This window comes from Hyperoodon ampullatus (assembly GCF_949752795.1).
Source record: "Hyperoodon ampullatus genome assembly, chromosome: 16".
In the NCBI taxonomy this organism is placed as follows: Eukaryota; Metazoa; Chordata; class Mammalia; order Artiodactyla; family Ziphiidae; genus Hyperoodon; species Hyperoodon ampullatus.
This window is the reverse complement of record NC_136929.1, coordinates 45196267-45219117: the sequence shown is the minus strand read 5'-3', so window position 1 is coordinate 45219117 and position 22851 is coordinate 45196267. Positions and strand designations below refer to the sequence as shown.

General features: G+C 41.0%; 1 protein-coding gene across 1 annotated transcript in view; it reads right to left on the bottom strand.

The window, feature by feature from the left end:
- DIAPH3 (diaphanous related formin 3) overlaps nt 1-21793 on the bottom strand; it is a gene marked incomplete at both ends in the record, with an annotated part of 534203 nt that extends 512410 nt beyond the window's left edge. The window contains one exon of the mRNA XM_079721707.1: nt 21614-21793. Within this exon, the coding sequence (XP_079577833.1) occupies nt 21614-21793 (180 nt within the window). The remainder of the gene's footprint in view (nt 1-21613) is intronic.
- Between the last annotated feature and the right edge of the window lie 1058 nt (nt 21794-22851).

Sequence of the window (22851 nt, the reverse complement as noted above, 5' to 3'; positions counted from 1 at the left end):
ACCATAATGACTAATCCTAGTAACACAGTCTTCATACCTATTTTAAGATATTCTCTTCAGCTGTTCCAGTTTCTTTCACCTAAATTACCAGATCAAAAACTCTTCTCCAGGGGGTCCGGGAAAAGACAATTCAAATCCCTGAACCCCTTTACAAGTTAGGTCTGGTTCAAGGTCATCAGAACCCAAGACCTTTTTCATTATCTGGAGAAGGCTGAAAAGTAAGATATTAGCTGTAGAAGGATTTTAAATGGTCCCAGAGCTTCCTTGAAGCTTATCTAATTACTATGTTATTTCTGAGAGTGCCTCAGCCTCTTAGATGTCATGTCTAAGACACAAATTTAGACTGGATATGCCTGAGACTTATATAGTACCACGCATCACACTGCTCTATATTTGAGAAGGATCTTATTTGTTTACATTTTAGCATCACCATAAGGAAATAAATTCGGTTAAACCTTCTGAGAGAACAATTTGGTGAAACAAATCCTATGTTCAACCTAGTAATTCTACTAGTAATTACTCTTTAACCTAGTAATTCTATTTGTGGAATCTATACTTAGGAAATAAGAAACACAATCAAGTATTCTTATACATAGATATATATCACTACAGCATTATTTTAAATAGCTAGGATTGTGATCAACCTAAAACTTCCCAGAATATGTGAAAGATTAAATTACAGTCCTACCATAGCAAAAATGCTTACAATATAATGTTACATGAAACAAAGCTGTATTTAAAATTGCATTTGCAATATAATTCTAACTTCATTAATATACACATTTATGGAAAAAATCAGACAGGAACCACTGTTAATTTTATATATCTGGATTGTGGGATTTGAAACAATTTTTTTTTACATTTTTCTGTATTTTCTTAGCTGTCTGGAATGAGCATATTTATTTTTATAATGAGAAAAGTTTTTTTTAATTACTATGGATAATACTTTTCACGCTAAGCAGAAAATATAGATTTGTTCCTTTTCAAATAAAAATGTATGTATGAGACAGTAAAAGAAATAAAAATAAAAATCTAAAAAATCTAATAAATACTGTGAACAGAGACGTTTTAATAGGCTGGATTTTTAAGGCATATTTTCAAATACGTCAGAATACATTAAGCACATTATTCATTTGTTTTCTAATCCACATATATAAATTAACCAATCTCAAAAGTCTCCTTGGTTTTGTGAATTATTGATGTTGTCACCTGCTAGAGACTTAATTCCAAGAAAACTATATGAATCACTACATCACAAGCACAAATCCTTTTGACACAAATTCAATTTCTGTGGCAACAATAATATATTGACTTAGCTTTATTTTTCTACTTTGACACTTATTAATGTCAGAAATAAAAGAAATCTATCATTTTTCCTTATTGTAAATGTAAACTATCTCATGCCATCTTAAGAAAGCTAAGGTAAATACCACTCACTTGATAACTCAATGCAAATGAAGACATGATAACAAAGTATAAGAAATAAGACATGATTTTTCAAGTAAGACCTAGTCTCATAATCCTTTTTTTCTTTTATTTATTTGTTTGTTTGTTTGTTTGTTTATTTGGCTGCGTTGGGTCTTAGTTGTGGTACATGGGCTCTTTCGTTGTGGCACGCGGGCTTCTCTATAGTTGTGGTGCGGGGGCTCAGTAGTTGCAGCACACAGGCTTAGTTGCCCTGCGGCATGTGGAATCTTAGTTCCCCGACCAGGGATCGAACCCACGTCCCCTGCATTGGAAGGCAGATTCTTAACCACTGGACCACCAGAGAAGTCCCTCATAACCCTATTTTTCTACTACGCAATACAATTAGGCTGCCAACATGTGCAAGACACTATATTAAATACAAAGAAGACCCACCCAGTGGTTAAGAATCCACCTTCCAATGCAGGGGACGCAGGTTCGATCTCTGGTCAGGGAATTAAGATCCCACATGCCGCAGGGCAACTAAGCCCACGTGCTGCAACTACTGAGCCTGTGTGCCACAACTAGAGAGTCCACATGCTGCATCTACAGAGCCCAATTGCTCTAGAGCCTACACGCCACACTACTGAGCCTATGAGCTCTGGAGCCCACGTGCCACAGCTAGAGAGCTCACGCACTGCAGCTACTGAGCCCGTGTGCTCTGGAGCCCGAGCACCACAACTAGAGAGAAGCCTGTGCACCACAACTAGAGAGAAGCCCACACGCCGCAACAAAGAGCCTGAACACCACAACTAGAGAGAAGCCACACGCTACAACTAGAGAACTCACGTGCCACAACTACTGAGGCTGTGCACGCTGGAGCCTGAGCACCATAACTAGAGAGAAGCCCACGCACCACAACTAGAGAGAAGCCCATGCACCACAACTAGAGAAAAGTCACGCACCACAACTAGAGACAAGCCCCCATGCTGCAACAAAGAGCCTGCGCACCACAACTAGAGAGATGCCATGTGCCACAACTAGAAAGCTCATGTGCCGTAACTACTGAGCCCATGCGCTCTGGAGTTTGAGCGCCACAACTAGAGAGACGCCCGCACACCACAACAGAGTCCACACACCGCAATGAAAGATCCCACGTGCCAGAACTAAGACCTGCTGCAGCCAAAAAATAAATTAATTAAAAAAATTTTTTTTTAAAAAAAGAAGAAGAAGAAGAGTGCTAGGAGGTGGAGTCAGAGACATAAGGGATGGGGGGGTGTCTAGGGCCAAAAAAAAAGTGTGTATATATATATATATATATATATATATATAAAGAGGACCCAGTCCCTGCCCTTATGAGCTTACAACCAAAGGAGCAGCAAAACGAGTAGCCGAATAACCAAAATGCAAGACAGCGGGATAAGCACCATAACAGAGGTATTTAATGCTGACAGGAAGAAAAGGCAGCATTGTTAATCATATGTGCGTAAATACTTGCTAATGAACATGGAAGCATTATAGCAATGATCTAAAACTAAAGTCAAATTAAGTTTTAGCCATGATTTAGGTAAAACTGGTAGTACAGAATTTGTCCTTCTTACACAATGAGAGATTCCTAAAACATTCATTCATTCAACAAATATTTATTAAACGTTTCTATGTTATTGACAAGGGAACCATCAGTAAATAAAACAAAGATTCCTGTCCTAAAGAAGCTTACCTTCTATTGGGGAACAGACAACAAACACATTAATAAGTTATAGAGGATGTTAGAAGGTGATGAGAGCTCTGCTAAAAATGAAAATTAGCACAAAGTAAGGCAGGCCCAGAAAGCAGGGTTGCAATTTTAAACGTGGGAATTGGGGTAGGCATAAGTCTGAATGGGAAGGTGGCATCTGAGCAGACTGGAGTGGACTAAGGAATCAGGGAAAGTGTTTCAGATAAAAGAGCAGCAAGAACAAAGGCCATTAGGAAAGGGTTCAGGGAAGGAGGGAGCCCACGTGGCAACAGCAACAGGAAACAAAAAGAGGAAGGAGGGGCAGATCCATCCCAGGCCATCTTAAGGACATGGGCTTTTATTCTTCTAACAGAACAGTCACAAATGTTTAAGTATAAAAACATGTTATAAGTAATCAACTTAACTAGTAAATAACAGTTGAATCCACTTTGCCAGCAGCTCTGCTTTGCTGGGTGTCAGTTGTATTGGACCACCCTCCTTTCAGCTGCTGGGGCCTCTCACATGCTGTGATTTTTCTTTGGGGCTGAGAACTCCAAGCAGTGGCAGTTTCCCAGCACCATCCCTACAGCCAGCATGTTGCCTGGGCCTCAGGAGACTGACAGCTAAAGGGGAGAATACAATGTGAGGGAAGAAAACAGACTGAGTAGGTATTGCGCATATAAATTTACAGTAAAGGTGGGTGAACCTCCAGTATCATCAAGAAATGAAGATCCCACCTCCGTCGCCCATAGCCCTTTTGTTTATAGTTCTTTGGCCCTGGTCAGGGAAGATCCCACGCGATCTTCCCGTGGAGTAACTGAGCCCGTGCGCCACAACTGCTGAGCCTGCACTCTGGAGCCCGTGCTCCACAACAAGAGAAGCCACCGCAATGAGAAGCCCGCGCTCGCCACAACTAGAGAAAGCCCGCGTGCAGCAACGAAGATCCAACGCAGCCAAAAATAACATAACTAAATAAATAAAATAGTTGACTTACAAAAAAAAGGAGTTTGACCCACTGAGTCCCTCTTATTCCTTTCAGGTGGTGATGGGGAAGCTGGTCATGTAGGTAAGAGACCCCCAGCATGAACAGACTTGGGGCATCCTGGTACCAAAATGCTTTGCATGTATGCTGGGGGTGGTTCAAGACCTGCAGACAGCACGTGTCCTGTGTGTCAGCCTATGCCTGAGATCCCCAGACCCCTTTCACTGCATACCCTTCTGCTATTGCTGTGCTATATCCTTATCCTGTAATAAAAATGTTCTGTGTATATATAAAAAAAAAAAAATCCCTTTGGGTCATTGATCACTCACTGTCTTGCAGTTTGTGGGTTTGTCTTTTTTTTTCTTCTTTCCTTTTTTTTAAAAGTGGCAGGGACCTTGTTTCCCTTATCTTTGAACTTCTAGACATACCACAGTGCAGGGAACATTTAGGCGAGTGGTTTTTCAATCTGAATATGAGAATCACCTGAAGAGTTTTTGTTTTCTTTTCCTAATACAAATACCTGAGTAATATCCCAAACCAACTGAATCAGAATACCCAAAGATAGGGCCTGCCATAAGTACTTAAGCTACCCCAAGGTGACTCTAATATACAGCCAGGGTTAGAAACGACTAAATTGGGCAAGCTCGGTCTTCTAGTGCCTAGCATCACCAAAGTCCCACATGTGCAGATATGGCAGACACCTGTTGTGTTTATCTGTCTCGTGCACACAATCCCTTCTCTATGTCATAGGGGTGGGACCAGCAATCTTCATCGTTCTTTGTGAGCCAGCCCTGCCACAGCTGAGGTGAGCAGAGCTCAACACTTAAATCCAAGCAAAGCCAATTAAATCCTCAGTCTCCCAGAAATGTGGACTTGGGATTCAGAGATGAGAATCAGGACCAAGAACATATATGTATACCTGGAACTGTGAGGCTCTGGGCTTGGCTGTGTGAAAATCAAGGTAGCAGAAGTGATACAATGCAGAGGTACAATAGTGGAGCAATGCCTGGTAAGAAGCACCACAAAAATGTATGATCCCAGAAAAGGGAATGAGACAAGCTGCCCGTTTTCAGTTCTCAGCTCCAATCCAAGTGAGGCAGCTAAACTCACTGTGCTTGATCCCAAGAGATAGCCCTGTGCATCTTTACAACTGCCCTTTCTAAGCTTAAACTAGATATTGTTATGTTCCTTTAAGCCAAAAGAGGCCTTGACTGAGACAGAACCCAAGACTGCAAAATGGATCCCTAGGTACCCATATGATATAGCCCACCTCATCACCATTTCCACCATCACCTACTGAGCATTACCATAGTTACTAATACACCCAACAATCCTATAAATCAGCCATTATCCCATCTTACCGATCAGTAAATTGAGTGTCACAAAAGTGATCTGCCAGAGCGGATGAGTGGCCAGGCTGGGAATGGAATCTTGGTCACTGTGACCCCAAACCCAGGCTCAATTTCCTTCCCTTCCCTGCCCTTCCCTTCCCTTCCCTTCCCTCAGTCCTCGCCGCTCCGTGGGACAGCAGCTGTTTCAAACCCAGGGAGGAAGACTTACAGTAGAAATGAAGCAGTTTCTGAGTTGTTTATGAGGCAAAGGAATTGGAAATGAAATCTTAACAAGAAAGATAAGCATAGGGTTTCCCTGGTGGCGCAGTGGTTAAGAAGCCACCTGCCAATGCAGGGGACACAGGTTCAAGCCCTGATCCGGGAAGATGCCACATGCCACGGAGCAACTAAGCCCGGAGTCACAACTACTGAGCCTGTGCTCTATAGCCCACGAGCCACAACTCCTGAGCCCACATCCCACAACTACTGAAGCCTACGCACCTAGAGCCCGTGCTCTGCAATGAGAAGCCACCACAATGAGAAGCCCACTCACTGCAATGAAGAGTAGCCCCCACTCACCATGTGCAGCAGTGAAGACCCAACATAGCCCAAAAAAATAAATTAAATAAAATAATAAAATAAATAAAAAGAAAGATAAGTATAATTCCAATTGGACGGTTATTAAGTGTTATAACACTGAGTACAAAGTCTTATCTTAAAAGTTGAGGTGATAAGAAGCTGAGGGGATTGTAATTTCTGAAAACTGACTAACACAAAAATATATGTTTTGCTAGGGAGTTTCCCCCTTTATTTTTTTTAAAGTTGCTTAAGTGTAAAATAGAAATGTAATCAATAGTTTTTATATTTTTATTTGTAGAATTTAAGCGTTAGTACATGCCACAAGCCTTATACACCATGTCCTTCCAAATCAGACTAAACATAAGCCACAAAAATATCCACATTACAAAATCTCATTCAAAAAAACACACACATACTTGTCAGAAATTAATTACAGGGCAAAAGCTAAATAAATAAAATTTAATTTTTAAATTATTGATAAGTTTAAACTCTTTTTTAAATAATTAAATCACCACTAAGTTTTCCTGCATAATTTGATTACTACTTTTTATTACTACCCTCTACATTGGTTTGTCACTTAAAATGAGTCAAAAAGATGATTGCATATTTACAAATTTAATATCTGAAAAAGGAGGAAAAAGAGCACAATTCCAGCTCTTACATGCAGTCCCAGTACTATACATAAAATGTGGTTGTTTTACATCTCTTTTAGAAATACTAACCAAGCCAGATATCATTATTGAGCATCTAAGCTAACAAAACATCATGCCCGGCCTGGTATATAAAGAACTATAAAACACAGCACCTGCCCTGAAGGAGTTTACAATTCAATAGGTTCTAGAGGAAAAAATAAATAACCTGGGTCACTTATTTTCCCTTTTCAGTGATTCAAAAAATAATATAACATAAGTAACCATCGTGCCAGTGCTACACACACAGAAATACATGGGTTCCTCACCTTAATACTTTTCATTGCACTTCTCATCCAAAGAAATTTGGGGAATTTGGAGAGAGAAATCCTTGAATGGGGTTACATACAGAGCAGTCCAATACTGTATCAAACTTACACTATGTCACACGATGACATAGTGAAATTCCAACACATAAAATTCTATGTCACAACTTAGGTTTTGAACACACCAATTTCTGTAGTCAAGCTGCAGGCTCAAGCAACTACAGCCTAAACTGCCCTTGACAATCTTCCAACAACACCAAGGAGACTTCAGCGATGACTCTCTAGTAATAACCCAAGTATATTTATAAAGGACTTCTGAAAGCACATAGTTTCATATTGATTCATATTCATAATTTCACATTTCATATTGATCATCGCACAATTCAAGCACACTAATAAAACGAGTCAACAAGGGTTATGGGGAAGTCAGCAGCTGACAGCCACAGGCACAGGAAGGCCCCCAGTGATCCTAATAACCTATTGCAAATGACCAAGGACTGCAGGTATAACTTACATATAACATTGTGTAAGTTAAAGGCATACAATGTGTTGATCTGATACATTTATATTTTGCAATATGATTGCCACAGTAGCTTTAGCTAACCACCTCTATCACTTCACATAATTATCATTTCTTTTTTGTGTGGAGAACACAAGATCTAGTCTCTTAGCAACTCTGAAGTTTATGATACAGTATGGTTGATTATAATCACTATGCTGTACATTAGATCTCCAGAACTTATCTTCTAATTTTAAGTTTATACCCTTTAACTCATCTCCCCAAAATTTATCTCCCTTAACACATTCCCCCACCCTTCTTTTTCAGATTCCACATATAGGTAATATCATATAGTATTTGTCTTTCCCCCTCTGGCTTATCTCACTTAGCATAACGCCCTCAAGGTCCAACCATGTTGTCACAAATGGCAGAATGTCCTTCTTTCTCACAGGTGAATAAACATTCTATTGTGTGTGTGTGTGTATATATATATACCACATCTTCTTTATCCATTCAACTGTTGATGGACACTTAGGTTGCTTCCATATCTTGGCTATTGTGAATAATACTGCAATAAACATGGGAGTCCAGATACCTTTTTGAGGTCCAGTTTTTGTTTCCTTTGGATATATACCCAGAACTAGGATTGATGAGTCATATGATAGTTCTATTTTTAATTTCTGGAAAACCTCCATACTGTTTTCCATAGTGGCTGAACCAGTTTACATTCCCACCAACAGCGCACAAGGGTTGCCTTTTCTCCACATTCTTACCAACACTTGTTCTCTCTTCTTGATGACAGCCATTCTAACAGGTGTGATCCCATTCCTGTTTCTGTCATCGTTGATGTCGTTTTGCTCATAAACCCATCACTGAGGGTAGCTTCAGAGGCTAAGAAAGTGTATCATCTTTGCCTGGACAAGATGTACAAGTTATCCAGCAGGAATAAACTGTCACATCATTGGAAGGCAGTCTGACCTGTAGATGGCCTGTGCCTGAGACCACAGGCAGTCCATTTAAACATGAATGTGGGCCAAAGTCTAGCATTAGCCACTAGCCACATATGGCTATTTCAAAAGTTAATTCAAATTAAAAAGTCAGCCCTTTGCTAGTATTAGCCACATATGACTAGTGAATATCAAATCGGACACAGTAGAACAGAACATTTCCATCATCACAGAAAGCTGTACTTAACAGCACTGATCTAGGTGGTAGTAAAAGCTAATGAAATGAATGAGCTCATGCTGGAAGGAGGTATCAAGTAAAAAAAGTAAAAGATCAAAGAGATAGTACTTGGGAACACTAAGAGGGTAGGAAGAGGGATGAGTAAAGATTAGAAGAGAAGAATAAGTTACAGCAAAGGTTTGAAGAAGTGAGGGATCAGTGCTAATACCTTGAAGTCTAGTAAGACGAAGCTTGAAAATCGGCCACTGGGTTGGCAGTTGTTGATCTGCCAAAGCAATTTCAGTGGAATGACAGAAGCAAAGACAGGTTGAGGAGCCTACGGGAGGTGTCTGAATCCCTCCCTTATGAGCTCACTCTACCCTTGGCCGATGCCATCATGACAGCAGCAACAAGCTAAGAGCTATTTAGTACTTACATGTTAACCCCCATTATAACACATTGAAACATCATGTCTAACCTATAATACAGGTACTGCTGTTCCCACATCATAAATGAAGAAACAAACAACAACAAAAGTAATTTCCCAAGGTCACACAGCTACCAATTTCAGAGTCAGGACTTAAACCCAGGTTAACTTCAGGGCCCGAGTTCTTTAAAATTACACAATATGGCCTCCCTGGTAATACCACACACTTGGTCTGTACCACTATTCTCCATGCCAGACTGAATGGGAGCCTCTTGAAGTCAAGAACCAAACTGTACCCACCTGTGCTATGCTTGGTATTAAAGGCCATTCAAATATTTACAGAATAAATGAAAACAGCTAATTCACAGAATTTGGCTATAAGGGAAGGAAACAGCATGGTATTGAGCGGGTCACAGGGTCATGGGAAAGTTGGAGAGGGAGGTTGTTTGGTTTTGCTTCTGCTTTTTCTTTCAGAATGGAAGATATCTGAGCATTCTTACAGGATGGAGCCTGTGAAGAGTGAAACAGCTTCATGGAATGGGACTGGGTCAAGATCAGTGGCAAAGGGATTAACCATGAATAGAAAAACAGACACTTTTTCTGTGGATATTGGAAGAGAAAGGATGAAGAGTTGCAGATATAGAAGATTACAGCAGCAATAGCAGGAAATTGAGCCAGTTTAAGCAGTACGGCCTCTATTTTCTCTCTGAAGAAGGTGTCAAGGTGAGTGTGAGGAGTCAGGAGAAACCATCTCTAAGATCATTTCAGCAAATGCTGTGGCATGTTACTGTGCAGTACCAAGTGGGAGCTTCACACACAGAGAGAATATCATTAAAAGATCCAAAAGAAAATAATAAAAGTCATCATTGCCTCTGTATGGGGAAAATCTGAACTGGTGGTCTGGGATGTAAGGGAGTCTTAGTGAATTTCACTCTGAACTCTTACACTGTTGGGCTTTTTAAGAGTTTCATACATTACTTTTTCAATTTAAAAAACTATCTACAACAAAAAGGAATCAGGCCCATAGAGAAGGTAACAAGAGTGAATACATACAGTCTCAGCACAGATGCTGAGAGAAATAAAAAAGGACGTACCCAAAAAGCCAGTTCAAAGCCAGGGCTCTGGCCCAGCCTGGCTGCGTTCACATCCATCATTCCCTGTTCCCAGCTGCAGCACCTCGGGACCATCCCCAAACCTCTCTCCCTGCCTCAGTTCCATCAAGGGTAACACAAGGATGGTGAGAGTACCTACTTCAAAGCATTGTGTTAGGATTAAGTGATTAAAAGAGTGCCCAGCCCACCAAGAGAGCTGAATAAGCATAGCTATCATGATGATGACTGTGATCAACAACTCTGAAGACCCTGATAATCAGTGAGTCTGTAGATTCCTGATGTCTAAGGGCGTCAGTTCACAGAGCTGGAGGGGTTTCCACCAGGATGCAGCAGCACGGGTCAGCCACAGAGAAGCCTATCAGGTTGTTCCAGGCTTGGAGAGAGGAGGCAAGTGGACAAGAAGGCCAGAGCTGCTTTATTTATTTATATTCTACCTTATGGCAGGGTTGAGGAGGCGAGGAATGTGAAGGCATCCTAGTTCAAAAGGAAGCCCTGGGTTACTTTCATAGGGTGTGGGTTTAGTGTAGAGCAAATGTTGTCAGCAGGAGGTTGACAGAGAAAGAAAGAGAGGCAAGGTCAAGGGGATGGAGGTCTAGATGAAACAGAAAGGAGGGGATATATGTCCAGGGGCCAAGCCTCTTGGCATGTTCCCCACTGGAATTAAGGTCAGGTCCCTGGACACAATGCAGGTGTCCAGCAGGAACGGAGGAAGGCGGGTGGGGGGAAGCAGAAGAAAGGTCAAAATGCTGTCAATAACTGAGATCATGTCACATGCCCTTCAAGATGACCAGCCTGAGAGAATTCAACACTACAGAGGTGGAATCTCCCCTATTTTGGGGTTCGGGAACCAAAAGAATAAAACTACAGTCTCCCACATACAAAGTTGCAACTTTACGATGATGTGAAAACTATAATCATTCAACAGAAACTGTACTTCAAATTTTAATTTTTGATCCTTTCCTAGGCTAGTGATAGATAGGTGGTAGGATACTCCCTCGTGATGCTGGGCGGAAGGCAGCCGCAGCTCCCATCAGCCATGTGAAACAATCACTCTGGACCCACACAACCAGTCTGTTTTTCACTTTCAGTACAGTATTCAATACATGAGATAGTCAACACTTTATTATAAAATAGGCTTTGTGTTAGATGAGTTTGCTTGACCATAGGCCAATGTTAAGTTTTCCAAGCACGTTTAAAGTAGCCTAGGCTAAGCTATAATGTTCAGTTAGGCATATTCCATGCATTTTTGACTTATTATATTTTCAACTTACAACAGGTTTATTGGGCCCCAAGCGCATGGTAAATCCAGAAAGATCTGGAATAAGAGCTGTCATGTATTAACTGTTAGGCTCTGTGCCCAAGCTATTGTAACATGCATTACCTCAACTAATCATCACAATACTACGATTATCTATTCCATTTTACAGATAGGATAACTGAGGCACAGAAGTTAATTTGCCCAAGGACATACAGCCATATTTGAATCCAGCCCAAGCCCTCTTTATCACAGTGGTTGGAGGGTTGGAGGGGGTGCTCTAAAGCCACGCTGCCAGGCCCCTGGAGGAGCTTGAGTCAGCAGGCTCAGTTCTCCAATGACCCAGATGCTTCTGGTAGTCTTTACATGCCCTCACCCACCACCACTGCAATCTTTTATAAAAAGAAAATAGACATTTAGGGTATATCAATATTATTTAAATTAAAATTAATCATGAATAGATTAATGAACCAGGTGGTGTAAGGTTACAAGAGTAGCTTTGCATAGATTTTCAATTAGCCAAGTGTTCACATCATAAGCTCAAGCCTATATCAGGCACCACCATGAGAGAAAGTGACTTCCAAAAGCTTACAAACATATGCAAACAGCAACTGAAAGCAGGCTCGAGATAACATATCAATAAGAGCAAAATGATACACTCAGAAGATAGGAAGAGTGCAGTAGAACATGGTTTTAATGAAGACCATCACCTTTTATAAAGAAATGAAACTGTCAAACTGAGTTTATGAATGTAGATTATGTGCATTCTATTCTTCATGTTCATTTCTCGGGCTGTCAATTTTTCATTAGAAATGAATTGTAATTGTCTTTATGAATTGCATTCTATCCAATGTTTTGATAAACAAAAACAGTTTAATACTACAGTACAGTCCATAATCAATGTCACCAATTTGTAAATCCTGGTTAAAAACTGAATGTTACAAAGTTTCATTTTTATGACACCCAAATAAACAGCCTGCCTCGGGAAAATGCAGCTATTACAGGATAAACTCCCCCGCATCTTGGGAAGACACCTCACAATAAAATTAGCTAAAGAAATGTAACATTACAGATCTGACAATTAGATTAATCCATGTATCTTACCGAGAGTTTCAAGAAATTCTACACCTTAACCCCAAAAAAGGCATATACTTTTTTTTTTCTTTTAACATCTAGAATGACCTAGAATTAGCAATAATTTCCTTGGAGAGCTTTGAGCAGGTTATTTAGCCATCTTTAATCCATGAAGGTTTGACGTGGACCACAGCTCCTTGGGTGTACCCCAAGGCCCTCAGCACACAGGATGCTCTTAGTACATGTTTGATACATTAAATCCCAGTGTCCCCTTTTTTTCTGGTATTTAAGATGGGCTATGACGCTCAAAGATGGAGGGATTAGAAAGTTATTAGGTATTGATTCCATTCATGGATCTATTTTCAGGAAAAAGAGAGAGATATAAATTGGAACCCCCACAACAACAACAAAAATACTAATCAAAATTTTTTAAAAATTTAAATCCTGTAAGCCTTTACTTCAAAGAAATGAAGAGTAAATATTATAAGGAGATATAAATAGAAAGGGAAGAAATGAACATTTCAATAGAATTTATGATGTTTCATTTCTGAAGCTTACTGGTGAGCAGTTACATGGTGTTCTATACCTCTTTTGTATGATAAAGTATATTGTTTAAAGATTGCAAGGGAAATGTTGACCCTTAGAAAAGCACTTAGAGGTAAACTGTTTTAAAGCACATTGTATGCATCCTTCACTACTGATAAATACTTACTAATCACTTTTCGCTAAACAAAGGTGCAAAACCTTTGCCTGTTCAAGGACTCTCCTAACGTCTTGTCTTAAATCATCTCCAGGTTCCTCAAACTGAGGTCTGCAGGACCCTTCCACAGACTCTCCAATTCTATCAGACTTTTGAAACTTTGTATTTTTCCAAGATTATATTAAACATTAGAAATAAAAGAAATAAAGCAAGAACGTTCTGTACAATCTGAATGACTCCTCTAGAACCACGTTCCATCAGGCACTTTTGGTGACCATGCCTACATCTGTGTGCTCTACCAATATGGTATCAGAAGGCCCAACAACATGGACATCATGCCACATACGGTTCACAAGCTCCTGCACTTAAGAAGAATTCAGTTTCGAAAAGCTCTAATAATTCCAAAATGACACTATTCAAGGAACGATATACCCAAAGCTATGGAGAGGTAAATTTCAAGAGAAAAATGAATATAGGGCTTCCCTGGTGGCGCAGTGGTTGAGAGTCTGCCTGCCAATGCAGGGGACACGGGTTCGAGCCCTGGTCTGGGAGGATCCCACATGCCACGGAGCAGCTAAGCCCGTGCGCCACAGCTACTGAGCCTGCGCGTCTGGAGCCTGTGCTCCGCAACGAGAGGCCGCGACAGTGGGAGGCCCGCGCACCGCGATGAAGAGTGGCCCCCACTCGCCACAACTGGAGAAAGCCCTCGCACAGAGGCGAAGACCCAACACAGCAAAAATAAATAAATAAATTTATAAGGAAAAAAAAAATGAATATAGAGGCTGGTGGTCTTGGCTCTAATTCTTTCTGCTCTTTTTCAACAGTTTCATATAATTTACTAAAAAAAAAAAAAAAAAAAAATTTACATATGGCTCTTTTCTTTTTATCATAAGAGTTCATTACTTCACCCAGAACCTCAAGTCCAGACCTTGTGAAAAAAACAGGGATGTTAGATAACAGGCCTCCACCAACAGTGTGGAGCCAGATCTCTGGAGCCATCAGTCTGTGCTTAGCCTCCTCAGCTCTGTAATTCCATTTCTATCCAAGAGTCAAGTTGACAAAAAGGAAAACAGCAAACCACACACATATCTTTCCACTATTAAATCCAACAGTGATGACTTAATTTCAACAAAAATAATTATCAGTCACATTAATGTTGTTAATTTAAATTTTATGGGTCTTATAGTTTTATTTTGGATTTTATATGTAAATCTGTTTTGTAAAAGAGCCATAAGCATGAAGAGTTATACTTGGTTTTATATCTATACATATATAAGTAACATTATTTTTACTATCATTCAATCCACAATGGAGTATCACAAGAATTTTTTTCCCTAAGTTTGAGGTCATTTCCTTTGCAAGTTTCTTTTTGTAAGTTTCGTTGGTACCTAAGTTTCATAGTTGCATAAAACTTGTTTTACAAATAAGAACATACCCCTCAGAAAGCTTCAGAAACTTGCTCTGACCTTTCAGCCATAAGAATCAGAAGTCTGGGGCTTCGCTGGTGGTGCAGTGGTTGAGAGTTCGCCTGCCGATGCAGGGGATACGGGTTCGTGCCCTGGTCCGGTTAGATCCCACATGCTGCGCAGCGGCTAGGCCCGTGAGCCATGGCCACTGAGCCTGCGCGTTCGGAGCCTGTGCTCCGCAACGGGAGAGGCCACAACAGTGAGAGGCCCGCGTATAGCAAAAAAAAGAATCAGAAGTCTGCATCAATGCACATGTCACCTGAGCTGCCAGGATAAGACCTGGGAACAGAATGCCTCCGCCTCAACATGAGGAAAAAGTCTGCTCCAATTAAGATTTCCCAGTATAAGAAAGTTATTCAAATATCCAATGTAACATCCCCAATGCCCTAAAATCTAGACCAAAATTGTACTACTACTACTGCTACTACTAATGATGACAACAACAAACCTATATATGGTAAATATTTAGAGGTTACAGTGCTGTTACAGGTCCTGTTCTCGGCCCATCACATTAACTTTTAATCTTCCCAACAACCCCATTTTACACATGAGGAAACAGGCACAGAGAGAGGCTAAATAACTCACCGGAGTTCACACAGCTAATATGTGACATAGCTGGAATCGAAGACCTAAAAATGGTACAAGTCACTGCTCATAAACATTATTCATAATGCCTCTTCTACAAAAAACTGTGAGAAAGGTTGGCAGTGGGTCTTCTGAAGAATAAAATCTATGGCAAAGCATTTCCGAGTACTTTTCATTAATTAGATAGAAACTTGAATACTCCAGCACCAAAACTTAACTTACTGAAACTCTTAAATTCTCCCTTAAGTTAATAATGATTATGTGATTTGCTATTTGAGAAAATTACTCCCAATGGTAAGGTATTTCAATGCCACCCTGCTGCTATTGAGAGAAAGTTACCTTTGTAGATCCTGTTCAAAGAAAGCTCATGCTTTGATCCTTAATATCTCATGAAGTAAAAGGTTATGCTTAATCTATATTTTATAGATCTAAAAGTCAAATTAGTTTCTGGGATAAACAAGCAGAGTGTGATAGTAAGCATATTCTGTAGCATTCATTTCATTCCTAGTTTGGAGGATACTATGTGCTGAGTTAAAGACAATTACGTTAGTGTAATACATAGCAGGTTTTCCTCGTATTATTCTGCAAGCATAAACAAGTTATACACAGGTTAATTTACATTCTATGTAAAAAGCCAATTTTAAATCCAATCTATAAGGCAATAAATATATAAAGATTCTAGGACACAGCAATAAAGTTACGCCATAAAGTAGAGTTAATTTAAGACAACAATAATAAAAGCATGACAAATTTTAGCATTCTACCAACTGCGCAAAGGTATTTCAGGTAACATCTGTTCAGAAGCAATTGTTACAAGACAGACTAGATGAGACGCAAGGTTTCACAGTGCAATAAATGTATGTCAGTTTGCTTCTTCATAATTAAAGACCCAAGTCTTTGAAAAAAGCAATTAAGCCTTGCTCTAAATCTAAGACAATTATCCCTGCTCCCACCCCTTTTTACTCACAAAGAAAAGATCCAGAGTGATCCAGAAGTAATAAATACCATATACTATCTATTTTCAGCAGCTAAATATACTCCCCAAAAGCCACTTGATATATTTTGTTCTCTTGATAAATCATCTATTAACAAACAAAAGTAAACTTATTTTTCCTGTTAGAAGGATAGAAGAAAAGAAAGTCTGGGATGATTCAGGGCAATTTACATTCAACGCTCTGTATCCGCAGGTTCTGAATCTGACTAGTCAACCAAACACAGATCAAAAATATTTGGGGAAAAAAAGTTCCAGACAGTTCCAAAAGGCAAAACTTGAATTTGCCACACACTAGCAGCTATTTACATAGCATTTACATTGTATTTACAACTATACACATAGCATTTACATTATATTAGGTATTATAAGTAATCTAGAAATGATTTACTGGAGAATGTGCATAGGTTATATGCAAACACTATGCCATTTTATGTAGGGGACTTGAGCATCCATGGATTTTAGTATCCAAGGAGGGTCCTGGAGCCAACCCCCCGTGGATACCGAAGGACGACTATACTCAGAAGACTGGACTGAATAAAGTGATTTTTACCTTATGAAGGTTTCAGTGCCTGCTAGGTTAGGTGGAATTTTGAAATGAATAAAACTCAGGTGCCTAAAGCCTTCAACTAAGAACACCATCTCCAATTCTTGACAGTGTAACTCTAGGACAACTGAAAGCATCACTTTAGCTGAGGACTCAATGAAGAAATAAATTCAAAAAGAGCACACAGAACTCACCTGTATCATTATCATAGTTGCTTTATGATAATGATACAGCACAGCAAGATGAATGAAGGTTCTAGTCATTATTCCAGGAAACCAAACTGTGGTTATCTAATATTCGCTCAAATCACAAATCTTCCAAAATAAACGATACCACAGGAAGAGATTTAAATGAATCTGATGGTTCTCCTAAAACATACATTTATAAACTGTGAAACCAAAACTTTCAATGTGGTCATCCTCATAACTGCTGTTAGTTTCCTGTGGCTGCCGTAACAAATTACCACAAACCTGATGGCTTAAAACAGCAGAAATGTGTTCAACTGGGCTAAAATCAAGGTGTCAGCAGGGCCAGTCTCCGGATATGGGAGAAGGGTTCCTTGTCTCTTCCAGTTTCTGACGGCTGCCAGCATTCTTCGGCATGTGGCTGCATCCCCACTCTCTGCCTTATAGTCACCTCACCTTCTCCCTTTCTGTAGTCAAGTCTTCCTCTGCCTCCTTCTCATAAGGAAGTGTGTTTGCATTTAGGGTCCACCCTGATAATCCAGGAAAATATCCCCATTTTTTAAAAGTTTACTTAATCATGCCTGCAATGTCCTTTTTTTGTCATAAAGTAACATTCACAGGTTCCAGGAATTAACGGGAATGTTAAGACGTGAATAACTTTGGGGGATCATTATTCAGCCTACCACACCTGCCTCCAAATAAGCCCAAGGAAATAAGGCGAGCAGGCACTATTCTCACCAAGCCCACTCCGATGTCAACTCTCAAGTTCCCAGTACAATAAGCAAAAGTTCTCCAACCTAATACCTCTTCCCACCTCACAATCTGCCTATAATCAGGAAATCACTAATTCTATATTCATTAAAGGCATTACTAACTATTGTTAATGGTTCCTGAATGAAAAAAGAAGCAGTAACGCAGTAAAAGTACAACTCCCACTAGCATGGGAGAGTAATACAGGATAGTGACTAAGGATGTGTACTCTGGAGCCAGCTTGCCTAGGTTCAAATCCCAGCCTCGCCCACTGGCAGCTGTGCAACCAAAGGCAATTTAACCTCTGTACCTCAGTTTCCCCTTCTAGCAAACAAGGCTAATTAATACTACCTACCTCACAGGGTTGTTATAAGGATTAAAGCAATTGAAAATTATGAAGCACCTAGAACAGTGCTCAGCTCACTAAGGTTAACTGTGATTGCTAACAATGACCAAACACAGTAGACATACAGATATTAATGGACATGGTGAAAAACCTCTCACAACCAAAACTGATGGTACTGTAATGACATAACTGGACAATAACAATCTAGACAATGGAAACCATGATTAGATAGATGCCAGATTTATACTAAAGTCTGTGAGAACTTAAAGGATATTCCTAATTGAAAAAGAAGAGCTACTCTTCCAGCTTGGATCATGGAATTTACTGGCCCCCTTTCAAAGGGCTGGCACACATCCTAGAAACGGAAACTTCTCCAGAAGACACACGCCCTGCTCTCACTCTGGATCTGGTGGCCACCACTGTGCGTACTGTGTGTTTCTAATAGTGGAAGGTAACAATGGAATGCCCAGAATCACTGACAGGCTTTTCACGACGAGTAAGAAACTGTTTTGTTTTGTTCTAGAAGGGAAATAGGACTCGGGTCCAGGTACTGATGCTGTGACCTAGGGCAGGTACAAGTTTAATGATCCTACTGAATTCTATTCACCTTCACAGTCTTCACCCAGGTTCTTGCATTGTCCTTCCAGCCTCCACTTGTTGCAAGCCATCTCCCAGTAACTATCCCAGTACCTTAATACACACACACTGCTTGCCATATTCTCTGCTGAAACCAAGTTGGTTAGTTCGCAAGCAGCCCAAAAGAAGTTGATTCATTACGCAGCCAAACTATCCTACGTTTATAATAGACAGACTTCTACTATTTACACACATCTATGGGGAGAAGTTCTATGCTAGAGATGTTTATACACAATTCAGAAGTAACTTGAGGCCCACAACCAAACATGCAGTGGAAAACAAGGATTTGTTTGTCTGCTTTATCCAGGTTCAAAGTAAAACAGGATTTCAGTGGGGACCAGAGCTCCTGCCTTCTTACACTAAGACAGGAGCCAGTGGCCAGGTTAGCCCTGAGTTCCACTACCAGTTTGTAGCTTTGTGGTTGCAAACACCAAGCACCTACATTATCCCTACTCCTGTCCCATCACCAACCCTCATTACTTGTTCCAGTCAAAAGCAGCTGCCCCAGGCAACTACATGACCTAATGACTAGGTGACCTGAAGAGATTCAGGCTAGCTAGCATCACTTCATCCCAAATCAAGAGAAAGCCAAGAAGCAACTTGATGTCTGGCAGTACAGCAGACTGAACAACTGAACAATCATTTTTTGAGGCATTGCAGAGATCTCGTGAGGAAGAGGTGGTCTCCAAAGATCACCCTCCAACCCATTAACAAGTGTTACTGGAGTGGGACTGAGAACAGTGAGAAGTGGGCAGACTGGGAAGGGCTGCTCAGAAGGTAACCTTGAGATTGGGATACTGAGCCTAGGCCAGGACAGAGTTAGAGCTGAGCCTGGAACCCCGGGCCCTCTAAGAGTCCAGTTCAATAAGGAAGTGGCACCCCCAGGCTCCTGGTGGAAACAGACTCAGATCATCTCCAGAGAAAAGCCTCCCCGGTTAGGCCTCCTAGAAGACAGGTTAAGACAAAGCAATGAAATTACTGAATTTGCAATTATTGAAATACAAAGTTTAACAAGCGCGGAGGGAGAGACCAAGCTACCATGGGTGCAAGTCAATGTCAGACAGTTCAAAGATGCACATACCAGAACTGCCAAATAAAGAATAAGAAGAGTAAAGTAGGAATTGTCTAAAGAAATAAAAGAATAAGAAACAAGGAATATCAGGAATACAGTAACCAGGCAGATTTGAAAAAGAAGCAAATGGAACTTACAGAAATAAAAAATAATTGATAACACACATATTCACAAGTTAAATAGATTAGACATAGCCGATAACAAAATTAGTGAAATGTAAAATACCCAGAAATTACCATGTAAGCAAGAATCTAAATTAGTTTGCGAGATTACAAAGAATCCAAATTACTTCTAAATTAATTTAAAGTTTTGATTCAAATCAGACCCCTATCTAAAAACACACACAGTACTTTAGATGTGTTTATTAAATTTAAGGCTTAAAAGTGTTGTCTTCAGACATTTTTTCATCTTTACAACATACCTAAGAAATGAAAAACAGCACAGACCCTAGAACTCACATCACCTGATACTTTTCTCAAGGAAACTAAACTTAAATATTATCTTAGGTTCTGTTTTCATGACCTCCGTGCTGGAATAAGTCACAGAAAATTACACTTCATGAATTCTGGAGCACAGAAGTCGGAGACAAAATGGAAAGACAACATTAACCCAGAGAGTAAACTGTAAAAGGAAGAAAAGTCATTGCCCAGTGGATTCTTCTCATATGGGATAGAATCTTTCATTGCCAATCTAACTCTATCTTATTTATTCCTCAGCTCTGTCAAGATAACAATCAACAACATAGTTGATCCTCCCGTGAAATTTCACCATTCCTATGGCTATGTTGATACTTAATTTTGTGTAATTAATCCATGTTGTCCCTCATTTTCAGTATTCTGATACATCTCTTAGCTCTGCTCTCAGTTTTATTCATCTATCATTTTTAATTGCTATATGTAGCTACTCACTCCTCTTATAAAGACTATAAATAAAGAAGACTTTATTCCCTTAATTTGTGTATCCTGACTTACATTCCTAACAACTTTCATTTGTTCACAGAAGGCACACGCTGTGCTGTAAAATTTCACCTATGACTAAAATGTTTTTCCATATTCCTAAGTAAAATGGAGGGGTTAGTATTAAATTTTCAATTCCATTAGTCTCACCCCAAATGTACCCACTCTCTGTGATTAATTTCTGATTTATTTACACACACACAACAAAACAATCTTCACTGTCTATTCTTTCACTAGTTGATGCCAACAGAAAGATTTACAAGGCGCTAATCATGACACTTCCTTTGACTGTTGAAGTGAGTAAGAGAAGCAACCAGAACAGCAGGTTTCAAATACTTAGACTTCTTTCCAAACTAAACAAGACATTCTTTAGCAGTGACCACATCACCCGCCAATTTTTAAACGAGCTGTTTCAACTTGGAAAATCATAATCTACTTTTAAAAATTATTCTTGGAATTTAAATATTAAGCAGAAAAAGAAATACTATCACCTAAAAGTTCACTTTGATATATCTCATACCCTCAGATGCTGGGGGGGAAAGGAAAAGTTTAACTTAAAAAAATGCAGCAAAGTCCATAGTGACGTCAATACTCAGACATTTGAACTGCTTCTCACGTCAGCCTTAAAAAATTTGGGGCAACACACTGATCAGGGTATTTGTCAAAGGATCCAAATAGAATTGGACCCTGCCGTCATAAATCTGTGAAGAGATTGGCAGCTCTGACAATCTAGAACAAAATGTAGCCCCCAGTTAGGCCCTGTGGGCCCACCCACGCTGTCAGTCAGGTCAGAGCTGAATGACATTGAAGGACCCGGGACCGAGCCGCAGCCTACCGGCACTGTGGGAGCTGCCCCACCCCAGCTTCAGGCCTAACTTACAAACTTAGGGCGTTTCTCTCCAGGCTCCTCGGGGCCTGCGGGCGGCGGAGGGTGCTGGGGGCCCTTCCTGCGCGGCATCTTGCTGTCCCGGCAGCTGCGGGACGAGGCGGAGGAGGGATACGGGGCCCCGGCGGCCGAGCCCTGCGCCGCGGGGTGCAGCCATGGCCGGTACCGATCCATGCTTCCCCGCAGCTCCGGGGGAGTAGGAGAGGAAAGAAGGCGGCAACTCTACAAGCCACAGGCGGGAGCCCAGGGGTCTGCGGCGCACTCGCCTTCCCGGTTCCGCCGCCCACGCCACCAGTTGGGTTCAGCCCAACCGCTGCCTCCCGGCCGCAGCGAACACATCCGAAAATTCCCGCCGCCGCTGACCGCCCGGGACCCGCCAATCCCGCGCTGCGCGGTCAGTGACGCTCCCGGGATCCGCCCCTTCCGGGCAAAAAGAAACGTGATTGGCTGTTCCGCCCGTTCTTTTCGCTGCTCAAGCTTCTGTTGGTCCAGGCAGCCCACCTTAAGGGAACTGGGTGGGATTGGGTTTGGGGAAGCATGGAGAATTTACGGGGAAGTTTCTTGTCTGGGTGTATTTGGAATTTGGAGAATGGGTTCCTGCTAACCTGGGAATCTGGCGAGACCCGCCCTACACCACCATTTGAGCAGCGCTGGGATGTGAAATCATTTGCTAACCTTCTCTGCAAGTCTCGGGAGGTCTCGGTGCGATGGCCACTGGGAAAAGTAGTTCTGGGACCCGTATTTGAAGGGGTGCTAAGCGGGAGAGAACCACAGCGCCCACGGCGCTCCATAAGGATGCTTTCTCGACAGATTGTCAAAACTCCTGCTGAGTGCCGGAGTGCTGCGAGCCCGCTCAGGGTGGGAGAGACGGCCACCAAAAATCAGCGCTGGGCCACGCCCTTAAGGAGCTCACAGGCTAATGTGCTTCACAAATCCTTACACAAATAACAAAGTAATGTAAATGTTATAGCAGTTATTTTAAAAGTTCATTGAGAACAAAAGGGAGAGGAATTGACATTAAATCTGAAGGAGGGGATTTGGAAAGACGAAAGGAAGGATGCCTAGATTTTCTCTGAACAGAAAAGAGTGGCAGGACTTTCAGATAAAAGCTGTTCCAGGCAGGAGCAAGGCTAAGAGGAGTGAAGATCAAAGAGGTGAAAAAACTTCAAGGGCATGTAATGAAGGGCCTGGAGCTGAAACCATTCCGAAGAGTTTATTGTGTATAGCCAAGG